This window comes from Aquarana catesbeiana, linkage group LG09 (assembly GCF_042186555.1).
Source record: "Aquarana catesbeiana isolate 2022-GZ linkage group LG09, ASM4218655v1, whole genome shotgun sequence".
Classification (NCBI taxonomy): domain Eukaryota; kingdom Metazoa; phylum Chordata; class Amphibia; order Anura; family Ranidae; genus Aquarana; species Aquarana catesbeiana.
The window spans coordinates 31639236-31653536 of record NC_133332.1 but is presented as its reverse complement, the minus strand read 5'-3'; the positions used below and the strand labels follow the sequence as shown (position 1 = coordinate 31653536).

Sequence of the window (14301 nt, the reverse complement as noted above, 5' to 3'; positions counted from 1 at the left end):
AAATGACAATTGCACGGTCATGCTACACTGTACCCAAACAGAACTTTTATCATTTTGTTCCCACAAATAGAGCTTTCTTTTGGTGGTATTTGATCACCTCTGCGTTTTTCTATTTTATGCTGAATAAAAAAAAAGACCTAAAATTTTGATAAAACAAAAAAAAAAAAAAAAAAAAAAAAGTTTCTTTTGTTTCAGTTGTAAAATTTTGTAAATAAGTAAATTTTCTCCTTCACTGATGGGCACTGATAAGGCGACATTGATGAGGTGGCACCAATGAGGTGGCACTTGCAGGTGGCACTGGTGGGCACTAATAGGCGACACTGATGGGTACTTATGGGTGGCACTGATGGCATTGATGGGCATCACTGATGGTACTGGCACGCATTGGGGGATGGGCACTGATTGGTAGCTGCCTGGGCACTGATTGGCATTTCCCTGGGGGTCTAGGGTGGCATACCTGGTGGTCCAGGGTTGTGCCAATCCCTTGTGGTCCTGGTGGCATCTTGGTGGTGCTGGGTAGGCATCCGAGGGGGAGCTGCTCTGATAAGGAGAGCAGCCGATCGGCTCTCCTCTACGCGCATCTGTCAGACACAAGTGAGGAAAAGCTGACCAACGGCTCTTACTGTTTACATCGTGATCTGCCGTGATTGATCACGGCTGATCACGTGGTAAAGAGCCTCCGTCAGAGGCTCTTTACCGAGATCAGTGTAGCGGTGTGTCTGACTGACACGAGAGCCGCCCAGCCGGCAGACGGCCGGCGGGCAGCAAGCCGTTAAAGAGGTGGAGATCTACCTGAACAAACATGGGAGAAGTCAAAGATCACCAGGCACAGTGTCACCTCCTCACACCTGATTTAAACCTCCAATTGCCACACTACCATGTTGCAATTGTGTGCATTGCATGGCTATCGTGTGTTTAAATCAGGTGGTGAGGAAGCAATATATCAGTTCCTCACCCCCTGGCAAACACGCAGGGATCGCTTTTCAAAAAAGCAGCAGTGCCTGCTGCACTTGCAAATGAGCCCTTAGTTGCTTCCTTAGAGCTCGTTTACACAAAGTTGGGGGTGTGGGAAACCCCTGCGGTTGTGACACGGTTTTATCGCCCCCAATCCCTACCCTCTTTAGAGCTGTGAGGCAACAGCAGGAAGTAAACCCACGCCTGCCAATTGCTACCAATTCAAGTAAATGAGACCACACTGCAAGGGCCCCACACCTGCATGCTTCTGCAGGGTCCAAGGGGTTAAAACAGGTGGTGAGAAAGCAACAAAACGCTGCCTGCTTTAACCCCTTGTTTGCTGTACTGCACAAGGTTGCAGGAGACTTGCATTCAGTAGTTTTAATGCTCTTTCAGAAAGTGCGCCTAACCCACAGAATAGAATAGAAGTCTGGGGCTAAGCACAGCACACCCGCAGGAAAGCTGCAGATACACTGCAGCTCATCAGTGTGAAAGCAGCCCTATACCATTATGCCCAGTGTATTACTTCACACTGACCTGGAGATCTCTTCTTTCCTGCTACTGGCACCACTCTGGAGACCCCTAGCTGGGATAAGAGGTGGAGTGTAGTTGGTATCACTCCACATGGGAAAGGAGCCAACACTACAGAGGAGACATTAGCTTATGTGGCTCCTGCTCTATACTACAGCTCCATCTTTACAAGTAGTCCCTCTGCATTGCACTCTGTTTCATGATCTGGGGTGGGGGGTGGGGGGGTGTCAGCAAGCCCAGACCATGATCTGCCAGTCACCTATCTGCGATCTACAGGTTGCTGACCCCCGCTGTACACAGTTCTTAAACATCTGCAGATGATGAACGCCCACCTGTACACTTACCAGAGGAGCGGTCTCCGCAGATGGCGCACAGCCTTTTCCCGCTGGCTCCTCCTCCGTTGGGATGTCCTTGCATGACTCTCATCCCCAGCGGGGGCTTCACATCTTCAGAGGAGCTGACTGGGTGCAGACTGGACAGAACGGTAGAATTTATCTGTAGAGACAAACACAGATTGCAGAGGTTACAGCAAACAATCTGGAAATGTTACAGAGAGTCAATGTCCCTTTAACCACTTGTCTACTGGGCACTTTCACCCCTTCCTGCCCAGGCCAATATTCAGCGCTCACACACTTTGAATGAGAATTGCGTGGTCATGCTACACTGTACCCAAACTAGATTTTTATCTTTTTTTAGACAGATAAAGCTTTCTTTTAGTGGTATTTAAAGTGGTTGTAAACCCACTTTTTGGACTTTTACCTATAGGTAAGCCTAGAATAAGGCTTACCTAAAAAGTAGTGGAAATATCTCCCAAACGTGCCCCGTTTAGGAGAGATTTCACTTGTAGTCCGCCGGAAATTCCAACGGGGCATGCGTGGGGAAGAAACAAAACTAAGTGCCGTTTCTTCCCTAGCCTATGCTGTTAGTCGCGGCTCCTGTTCGCATGCGCGGGAATGACGTCACGCGGCTCCAGCGAATCACAGAGCCGGAGTCCGCGGCCCGGAAGGAAGAGGGGCCAGAAGATGGACGCTGCCCACACAGGGGACATCGCTGGATTCTTTTGCAGGTAAGTGGCACATAACGAGCTAGTATGCGATGCATACTAGCCCATTATGCTTTTCATTTGCAGGCTGCAGCAGCGAGAAAAAGAGGAAGTAAAACCCATCAGGGTTTACTTCCTCTTTAATGACCACTGGAATTTTTATTTTTTTGCTAAACAAGAAAAGACTGAAAATTTTGAAGAAAAAAAAGTTTCTTAGTTTCGGTTATAAAATTTTGTAAATAAGTAATTTTTCTCCTTCACCGATGTGCACGGATGAGGCTGCACTGATACACAGCAATGATGGGCACTACTGATGGGCATCGGTGGGCACTGACAGGCATTACTGATTGGGAAGATCTCTCCTGTGAGGAAAGCCGCTTATCTGCTCTCCTCACACACAGTGTGAGGAGAGGAGAGCCAATGACCGGCATTTCCTATTTACGCTGTGATTGGACACATGATCACATGGTAAAGAGCCTACGTCATAGGCTCTTTACCGAGATTGGCAATGCAGTTCGTCCCAAGGACACACCACATATTGCAGCGCTGTGTGCCCCCGGGGGCACACACGAGTGGCCCATTCTGAAGGACATCTAGTCAGAACAATGAAGCCCCTGCCCAGCTATCATTCTGCTATAGGCTGGGCAGGAAGGTGTTAAAAGGATAAGTTCAACTTTGGAACAGGTTACATGTTCCATCAGTATTTAGGGTGTAACATGTTTCAGCATGTACAGCCTCTCGCCCCTGCCCCCCCCCCCCCTCCGTGACAGCCGCCGGGGGATCCTCTCCCCACACACCGTCACAATTTGAAAACAGCTCAGCCCACATAAACATGTCATTCATTCAGTTTCTTGTGAATGAATAGACTACAAGGACTGTCAGCCACTGCAACTGACAGCTTGTAGTTCTCAATGAGCTGCGAGGGCGCTGGTAAGCACTCTCATAGTTCAGTGATTCTTCCTGCTCTCAGGTAACTGTATGAGGTATGGACAGACAGCTATAATGAAAGTCTGCAAGAGCCTGAGATTCCACCAATGATCTGCTGACTCCTTAGAAAAAAAAAACAAATGTGTTTTTTGTATCAGAAAAGACATGTGAATTTATTTTATTTTTTAAAGTGAACTTGGCCTTTAAAAAGAAGCATACCAGGGAGGCCACTAGATGTCGCTGTACCAAAACAAACCCTCAACATGCAAAGTGCAGCCAACTGCGTCAGCTTTTCTGCCAGTAAAACATCAAATAGAAATACAATATTGTGACAGAGCCGGCTGTATATCCCCATCAGTGAATTAAGCAGATCACGAGAACCTCCCAAAGCCCTATGATCTAGTAACAAATAAATGCATCACAGGGCAAAGATGTTGGAGTGCTCCCACCCTCAAATGTAACTTTATGTGGGGGGTACCTGAACGAAGAGGAGATCCGACATAGGACAGGACTGCAGAACCTCCGGGCGGAAAGGAACTTTAAGACTTATCAAAGACGACTTGTCAAAGACGTGACACTGTGGTTTGGTTTTGTAATAGCCGTAGTCTGTCCTAAGATTTCCTCACACTTCCTGATCGGTCAGACAAGAAGTGAGGGGAAAATCCCTCCAGTGGCAGCAATAAAAGCCTAACCGAGGTTCTTCCCCATACCATTCAGAAGTAAAAGTTGGGCTTTAACACGCATTGATTAGCTTTATTTGAAAGGTCAATCTTAACAAAAAAAAATTTTTTTTGCTTGTTCTGACGCAAATGTGGAAGCCCCGCTTATCTGCCTCCTCTCCCCCCCCCCCCACGCTCCGATGCCACATTTGGCACCTTTCGGGGGGGGGGGGGGGGGAGCAGATACCAGTTTTACCCAAGTTCAGCCCCCCTCCTCCTTCCCCCGCCACTGGGCAATTCACAAAAGCGCAGCATACTTCGCGCATGCGCAGTAGGGAAACAGCTATGAAGCCGCAACACTTCCCTGCCAGTTTCCCTTACAAGCAATGGCGGCTGAAGCACCTGAGAGACGATGAAAAAATCAACTGGGGTGCCGACATCGCGGGATCCCTGGACAGGTAAGTGTTCTAATAAAAGTCAACTACAGTATTTGTAGCGGACTTATTTTTTCTGAAGAGGGCTGGAGCTCCTCTTTAAGAGCCCTTGCACACTGGGGCGGTTTGCAGGCGCTATTGCGCTAATAATAGCGCCTGCAAACCGCCCCGAAAGTGCCGCTGCATGTATTCCTGTGTGAAAGCCCCGAGGGCTTGCACACTGGAGCGATGCGCTGGCAGGACGGTAATAAAAGTCCTGCTAGCAGCATCTTCGGAGCGGTGAAGGAGCGGTGTGTATACCGCTCCTTTACCGCTCCTGCCCATTGAAATCAATGGGACGGCGCGGCTATACCGCCGGCAATGCGCCTCTGCAGAGGCGCTTTGCGGTGGTTTTTAACCCTTTCTCGGCCGCTAGCGGGGGTTAAAACCGCCCCGCTAGCGGCCGCATACCGACGGTAAAACGCCGCTATTAATAGCGGCGTTTTACCGCCGACGCCGCCCCCGCCCCAGTGTGCAAGGGCTCTAAGAAGCAGTAATTGAACATTAACCACTTCCCACCCAAAGGATGTCATATGACGTCTTTAGGTTGAAGTGGTGATATCTGGATGATGGGTTCAGCTACAGGTATCATTTAGGTATCTTTTTTTTAGCCAATGATTCCCTACAACGTAAAAGCCATCCTAATGACTGTTTAGCCGCTGGATGGCCTTTACAGTTAGTGGGAGGGGACGTCCCCTCCACCCCCCCTGCCCCCGCCTCCACCACCCTCCGATACCTCTCTGGTTTCTCCAGTGTGATCGGGAATCCAGGGGTTCGATTCAGCGGCGGATTAAAAAAAAAATGACAGTGTAAAAAAGAAAAAAAAAAAATTTAATTTTAAGCGTCCCCTCGTGCTCGCACGCAGAAGCAAACGCATACATACATAAACAGCATACGTACCACACATGTGAGGTATCGCCACGAACGTTAGCGCGAGAGCAAAATTTCCAGCACTAGACCTCCTCTGTAACTGTAAAAAATGTTAAAGCGTGCTGGTAAACTACTGGCATAGCTGGTGCATAACGAAGATAACCACTGGAGGTCTATTACACTGCATGGCCCTGGTGGACTAAAAATTTCAGACCCTCCCAGTGTGACCTCCAAGTTCATGGATTTCTTTATGGACCTATATACATCCACGGTACAAGAGGACTCTGCCCCTATGGACCTCTTCCTAGAGAATGTCTCATTCCCTCAACTAACTGAAGAACAGGTTAGCCTCCCGGAGGCACCACTCACTACAGAGGAAATAGCCATTGTAATAGCAAGTTTCGCCAGATCCAAATCCCCCGGCTCAGGCGGTTTACCCATAGAGTTTTATTCTCACTATAACGAGATACTCACCCCAAATTATTAGCCCTTTACAATGATTTGTTCGAGACCTTTATTCTACCGCCATCTATGGAGAGAAGCCACAATAGTTCTTAGACCTAAGCCAGCCAAGGATCCAGGCTATCCAGAGTCATATCGCCCCGTTTACCTATTACAGGTTGACACTAAAATTCTAGATAAGACACTCTCCATTCGTCTCAATCAAGTCATACTCTGCCTGATACATATCAACCAGGCAGGGTTCATGCCGGGTCGCAACACTTCATTTAATCTTTGGAAACTTTTTATTAATTTACAAGCTACACATGAAAATGTAGGTACATGGGTAGTGTTGACTCTTGACACAGCCAAGGCGTTTGACTCGGTAGAGTGGAAAATATCTCTGGAGATGCCTGGAGGGATATGGCTTTGGTCCAAAATTAATCAGATGGGTCCAACTTCTATATCTACACCCAACAGCTAAGGTGGTGGCGAATAGATGGCCATCTCCAGTGTTTGACCTCAGTAGAGGCACGAGACAGGGCTGTCCACTCTCCCCACTGTTATATGCCCTAGCTGCAGAACCACTCGCCATGTCTAATCGTGCGAACCCAGAGATTGAAGGAATAAAACTAGGACACTTTACTGAAAAAATTAGCATGTATGCTGACTATACTTTATTATACCTAGCTGATCCTGGCCCCTCCCTTCACAACGCCCTTCAAACAATCACTTTGGCAAATTTTCTTGTCTCAAAATAAACTGGGGAAAATCCCAAATCCTACCAACTGATAGCTTCCCACCTACAGAGTCCCAGACTAACATGCCATTACAGAGGGTTGACATATTATATCTGGGGATACATATCTCCAGAACGCCAGCAGACTACATCTCATTATACATTGAGCCATTATTCTGCCTAATCAAAGCTAAAATACAAACTTGGGCCCGCCTACCTCTGGGGGTATGGGGTTGTATCAATTTAATTAAAATGGTACTACCACCCAAAGTGCTCTATGTTCTATGGCACACCCCCGACCTACATACCCTTAAAGTATTTTAAGTCACTTGAAGCCCTTCTTAAACCCTTTGTTTGGGGGAATAATAGACACAAACTTACGTGGCAAGCACTTAAAAACCCGACAGACATGGGGGGCACGGCCCTCCCAGACTTCAACTATTACTACAGTGCATCCCAACTATCCCAGCTTTTTCACAGACAAGACAGTGCACGATTCCTCAATTTACTATGCCCAAAATGGGCACAACAAACCACAGACCCGATTTACGCCATAACAATGGGTACAGAGACTACAGAGGCGGGAAGTGATAGAAAGTCTTTACTGTACCAGTACAGAGGTATATGGGATGTAGCCACTACCAAACTAGGACTACCACCACACAATGACTACACCCCATTATGGCACAACAAGAGCCTACAGGAATTCCAACAAATACAAGATTCAGGGCTCTGAATCAGGCAGGGAATATTCTACATGCACCATATATTATCAGATTGGACCCTCAAGACTTTCGATGTCCTCAAGGAAGAATTTACACTCCACAATCGCATGTCCTTTAGGTTTTTACAGTTGAGGCATGCAGCCCAAGCACAATTGCCACACTCCTATCCGCAAACCACCCCAAACCCTAATATAGCAATTATTAGGAACACAGATCCCAAAAAATTTATATCATGCTTTTATAAAGCACCCCTAAAGCGCCCCTGCCTGTTGAAAACAATGGGGCAGCGCTGCCAAACCGCCGCTACAGCAGTACTTTTAACCCTTTTTCGGCCGCTAGCGGGGGTTAAAACCGCGTTGCTAAAACCACGGCCGCTGACACCCGCCCGCCCCAATGTGAAAGTAGCCTTTTAAAGATCTCCATAGGCAACGCTTTAACATCATTTTTTTTTTTTTTTTTCATTGAACAAAAAGTGCATACATGTTATGTACAGTATACATACAATTATGTCTTCCCATTGTAAGTTAAGTAAACAATGTGTAGTACAATTATTTATGTTATTGAACCCTTATGTAATTGTCATTGTCACTTGGTACAATGGTGTATATGTGTATACACACTGGAAGGAAGAGGGGTGAAGATGGACGCAGCCACCAGCGGGGACATCACTTGCAGGTAAGTGCAACATAATGGGCTAGTATGCGAATGGCTGAGCAGTGCCCAGCACGATTATTTTCATCTGGGAATGGTGTGGGAAGTCCCTGTCCCACTGCTGGAACACAGCGCTGTATATTGTATGGTGTTGATACTACATACCGTTAATATACAACCAGCAAGCACACCTGTTAGCGCAGTAAACAGCTTGGCCCATTCGTGACTTGTAGTGCCACTCTAAGCTAGAGAAATATATGTGTCGTCTCACTGGGGCTCAGGAGTAGGGGTACCGGCATGAGGGGTCACCATCCAATAATGCGTGTCAGTCACAAAAACGGCTGCTCTCCTAAACCCGATCTGTAACAGTATGTGTAGGAGGTGGCATCAGCCTACACCACTCCAGAAACGACCCCACCCATTGGGGCGAAACGCGTCAGTGCGTGGTTAAGGCTGAGGTCGCCTCATACACATACGAATACCAGATCGGGTTGGGTGAGTGGCTGTTTTTGTGACTAAGACACACGCTACTAATTTGTTTGAGACAGCTTGGCCTAAATAAACTATTTAAAAGGGACATTAAATGTGCTGTTAAGCCAAGTCTAGGCATAAAATAGGGAAAACCAACTTGAATTTATCAATTCCAAAATTAGACTTCCATAGATGTAATCCAGACAAACAAGTGAGGAAAAAAGATGGCGCCATCTTTTTCCTCACTTGTTTGTCTGGATTACATCTATGGAAGCCTAATTTTTTCCAATAAGGGGGTCCATCTTCTGTCCACTCTCCAGGACAGGAGCCATTGCAATGCAAATGTCCTGGTTTGGACCTAGGAATTGCTAAATTCCAGTTGGTTTTCCCTATTTGTTGGTTGGGACTACCCTTTCAGAAAACTACAGTTCGTTTCCCCTATTCATTGGCTGAGACAATTTTTGGGATTTCCTTCTTGAACGCCCTTGTTGGGTTTTAATACCCTATGGCCTCTTTGTGTGATGAAATGCTTATACAAACTTCCAGGATGATCTTTGGTGTTGAGGGAATACTTTCTCCAAATCAATTTGATATAGTTGGTAACATTCCCTGATGAAGACTATACTTTATGCACTTTTCGAAACACGTTGGACTTTCCTACTACTTACCATCTTTTGTCATCTGTCTGGATGGTTTTCATTAATGTAGTAGGATTTTGCCACTTCTGTCAACTACTGTATATTATTTACAATACATGTATATATGTCTTTCTTGTGTTTTTCCATAAGAATTATGAATTTTTGTGTATTAATAAAAACATATTTTTTTTCAAATTGCCTTGAAAATCCCACTTGGAGGTTTTTCACCTTTAAAACTTAATGTTGCTTTCTTAAAGAGTAGTTCCGGGCCCAAACAAAAAAATTAAAGTCATCAGCTACAAATACTGTATCAGCTGACTTTTAATATTAGGACACTTACCTGTCCAGGGATCCCGCGATGGTTGGCAGCCAAGCTGATCTTCAGATCGGCTCTCGGTGCTGCTGCCACCACCATTCGTAGTAAGGGAGTGCGGCAGTGAAGCCTTCCGGCATCACAGCCGGTTCCCTACTGTGCATGCGCGAAGCGCGCTGCACTTTCTAATTGGCCCAGCGGCAGAGAAAGGAGGAGGGGGCGAACTACCGAGGGATTGTGCCGTCTCCTGGAAGTGGGGACAGGTACCTGTTGCCCCCTCCCCCCTAAAAAGGTGGCAAATGTGGCACCGGGGGGGGGGGGGGGGGGAGTCAATTAAGCAGAGGTCCACCTTTTGGTTGGAACTCCGTTTAATCTTCCCACCATTGAACAATGACAGATTGATGAAGTTTTCCCTGTGCAGAAAATTCTGCTCCTCCTTTCCCCAGTTTGGATTGTCCCCAAGCAGGTGATTACAGGAAGCCAATACAAAGCACACATTCAGGTAGTTAGTTTCTACTGTACATGTCACATGACTTTTCTTAATCCATAAAAACTGCATTAAAGGGCTTTTTTTTTTTTCTCCGGAGCTACACTTTACAGAGCTTCTCTGCCCACCCACCACGCAGTACAAAGCCAGCAATTTGAGATTTTCACAAGCAAAGGAGATCACTTGCTTTCACATACAAAAACACAATGATCTGAGCGCAGAGTCCCTAGCAGGACGGGATTTGTATGAATGCAGCTTTTGTATTTGGCCTCGGCTACTTTTGCTAATAAAACCCACAAACAATTAACAGAACTCTTAGCGTGAGCCGCCGCCGGCTGAACTATTTGCTTAGCCTTGAGAACTCTAATGATTAATGAATATTGGCGGCACTAAACGATTTGTCTCATTTGACTACGCAAACATAATTTTCCACCGCATGGATCTTCCGTCTGATAAACAGCCCTATCAATAATGCCTCGTTTTCACCGAGCGGATCTGTTCGGTACGCTATTTTGGGTGTTTCCATTATGAAAGCGGCCCATACAACCGAACCGAACCGTTCCATTCAGGGTCCTACTTCAGATGTGGGGCCATAGAAAATGGAACGGTTCGGTTAGGGTGAAGCTACGATACTTTACACTGATTGGTGGACGTGTGACGCCATGACGGCATTTTTTCTAAACCCACGTATGGCCCCTGTCGGTCTGACTTGCAGTGGAAACGCTCGCCTGAATAAGCCGGACCATTCTAGGCCGCCCAAACCGATCCGACCCGAACCGCTCGGTGGAAACGAGGCATAAGCCATCCACAACCATCACCAAACCTCATCTCCACATAGCGCCCTCTCCTCCCAGGACCTCATGCTCTCTAGCTCCTTCATCACCTCCACCCATGATCGCCTCCAGGACTTCCCTAGAACCTCCTACCCCCAATCTGTCCAGGTATCTCTTACCCTGTCCAACTTTAGGCGATCCCTGAGAACTCATGTATTCAGAGAAGCTTACTCCGCCTCCTCCTGAAAACTGCATGTCCATCAACCCCTTCAGCTCATCCCCTGTAGCTATTTTAGCACCAGCTCCCCCACCCGTTTATATTCTAACATCTGTAGCGGTACCCCCGTAAGGGCTGCTAATTTGGTTACTTAGCAATCCGCCAATTACCCTGCTGCCATACTTTCCACGATCAATTAAGAAATTGAACAGTCATTTGCACGGTTTTGTCATATTTATTTCGGGACACAACTTGGGTGGGACAAGGGGTGATATGAGATGCCCATACCGTTATCACATTATTGAACATTGGAGGAATTGGTATGCAGCGGAGTGCATGTAGGGGACGCCCCTTAGGATTTTACAGGCAGAAAAAAAGTAAAGAAAGTATTAACCATAAAAGGCACCAACAGTGCCAACTTTATTAGTATAAAAAAACATTATTGAACATTATTCGGTGGCCTTGCCCTTTTTTTATATGATTCACACCTTGCAGACTTCTGTTTCCTTCTTTTAATAACTTCTCTGCAAACTGTTTCTCCCTCTCTTCTGTGCTAATCCTTCACTGCAATACTAGGGCTGGGGAAAAAAATCGATTTGAATCTTGAATCGAGTTGAGAGGTCAAATCTATTCAAATTTTCAGCAAAACGATATTTTTTTTTTTTCACCAGGACCGGCGCTGACACCGAGCCGGTCCTGAGGAGCTGTGGGCAGGAGTTTTTAGGCGAGGCGGCGGCTTCGGCCTAGTCCGCGAGGCCTCACCTAGAAACTTCGGCCCGGAGCTCCTCAGGACCAGCACGATGTCCATCAAAAAAAAACCCAAAAAAAAACTCGATTCAAATCGTGAATCGAGTTTTTTTTTTTTTAAAAAAAGCCCAGCTCTATGCAATACTACTTCCATTGGGACAAGAAAGAATCACTCTGAATAATTCCACCTTGCAGACCAAAATTGGATTGCCTCAGCGAATCAAAGAGCCAGAAGCCCACACAGCTTCTCCCCGGGGACTGAATGAATCAGACAGCCATCTCAGTCTTTGGAAGATATTACCAATGTGCTAACCAAGCCAGAGGTAACACGGTACCTCCCCCCCGACGACCAGACACATGGTAAAAAGGTGGACTACTGTTCCCAGCCAGCCCTTTACTGTCAATGCTGTGTTCCCCAGCCACAGCATTCTGCACTACTCTTGATAGCTCCTCTTCTGTTTCTCACACACTGACCTTTCTCCAAAAGAATAGTTCTGTGTCCCCAGTCACAGAACACTGATCTACTCTCCTCCGTTTGACTGCTACTTCCTCCTCATGATCCTCTCCAGCATACAAGTCCTGTGTTCCCCGGTCACAGCAGCTTGATACCTTTTCAGAGATGAAGAACTTTATCTTGTACTCCCTCCTAGTGGTTCCTCCATCCCTCCTCCGCGCTTGGCGCATCCCCACGTGAGGACACCTGGAACAGCAACTCAATACTCCACTCTGTCTGTTCCTGCTTTCCAGAACTCCTCCCTGGCAGCATGTGACCCCAGCTTATATGGGAGGTCTGCCCCCTGCCAATACCAGAAGATAATTGGTCAGGGCTCCTCGCATGAGCTGCCTGCCACTCAGATATCAGGTCCAACCCCCCATTCCAGAACCATCTTTCTGGAAGCAGGGGAGGCATCCCCGAATCAGAGCACAGGTGACCACACCCACCACTGCACTGAACACTCCCAATCCCACAATCAAAACAACCAGGCCCAGCATAAAGCACGGGCCTGGCTAAATTTACCTGCACTTGGGCCCTGAGCTAAAGAAAATACTACTATAGCACCTACCTTTAGGTAGAGGGTGCTACACTCCCATAAGCAGGAACCTCCTAATTCTTCTGTATTGAACTTTATTGTAACTGTACTGTCTCCCCTTATATTGTAAAGCGCTACACAAACTGCTGGTGCTATATACATCCTGAATAATAATCAGAATAAAGTAACTCCACTTGAGAGCATGATAGGGAAGCGGAAAGAAGCCAACAATTTGCAAAAATGATTCTTCTCTCAATTTCAGCACCAAGACCAAATTAAACCAGACCCAACGTTAGATCTGCCTGCCCCCACGTCCCAATCTCTGCAAAATCAAGCAAGAGCAGCCAAAGACATACCCATCACCGGGACCAAACTCCAGGATCTGATGGTCACGCTAAATTCCCACTACGTCTGGCAAAAAATACAGGCAAGTCCTGGTTCTGTGTAAAGCCGAGGCATTGATTGGCTGCCTCAGCAGTCCCAATTGAAACTCATATTGACAACATACACTTCACCGGCTAATCTGAGATCAGTAAACTGAATTTCTGGTGACCAGGGAAAATGCACTTTGCACATGGGGTTTAGCCAAGGCCACCGATAAAGGGGTACTACTGGTGCTCCTGTACTGTACGGCCCAGGCAGCAGGGCGGAGAGGATGTAGGCAGAGAGTATGATCAGGGAGGCGTGTGGGAGAAATTACTGGAACTGATCCCCCTGCAGCAACTGCAAGGCAGTGGGAGGGAAAGGAAGAGAAGTCGGCTTTCAACTGCTGCAGGGGGATCAGTTTCAGTAATTTCCTCCATACACCACACTGATCACAATCTCCATCCTCTTACTACTGCTGTCCAGATCCCCCCCCCCCCCCATTGTGTGTCCCATCCTGTGCGCCCCTTCCCCCTGCAATGCTTCCAGTTTCCCTCCCGCAGGCTGTTGCGGGCACACAGGGGTATCTTCAGGATGACGCTTGGTGTTGGTAAATATAGAATATTTACCAGCCCCTTAATTTCCTAGATGAACACAGTGAGCGATCAGTACTGACTGCTCACTGTGTTCATTTATAACTAAAGCATAGTAAACCATGTTTATTATGCTTCAGGTTACGAACAAAGAAGAGACTCTAAATAGAGCGCCTTCAATTAATTCATCTGCAGTGCAGCTGAGACTGCAGAGATAGGTTTGGGGATTTATGTCCTCGGTTCCTTTCTCTGTCCCAAAAGTGAGAAATCAAGGGTTTAGACACCCAACATCTCAAAAACCCCGCAAAAAAAAAAAAAAAATGAAAATGAAAATTTAAAATGAAGGGCTCACCAACACGTGTTCACATACAGTGCGCGCATGAACAGTTTGTGTGGCTGGAGCCACCTGTTATGCTAGGGCAGTGATGGTGAACCTTGGCACCCCAGATGATCTGGAACTACATTTCCCATGATGCTCATGCACTTTGCAGTGTAGTTGAGCATCATGGGAAACGTAGTTCCAAAACATCTGGGGTGCCAAGGTTCACCATCACTGCTCTAGGGAGACACAGAAACTGTACTAACACAGCCACAGGTCCTAATTTGGCCGGGTTGAAGATGAGGTGTAGATGAGTGGCCCTGAATGCACACGGTCT

At 46.9% G+C, this 14301-nt stretch overlaps 1 protein-coding gene across 2 annotated transcripts in view; it reads right to left on the bottom strand.

Annotated features, from left to right (window-relative positions):
- Positions 1 to 14301, bottom strand: part of RXRB (retinoid X receptor beta) — a 79352-nt gene that overhangs the window by 38294 nt on the left and 26757 nt on the right. For both annotated transcript variants that reach the window (XM_073598231.1, XM_073598233.1), the window contains exon 3: positions 1830 to 1980. In XM_073598231.1, the coding sequence (XP_073454332.1) occupies positions 1830 to 1980 (151 nt within the window). The remainder of the gene's footprint in view (positions 1 to 1829; positions 1981 to 14301) is intronic.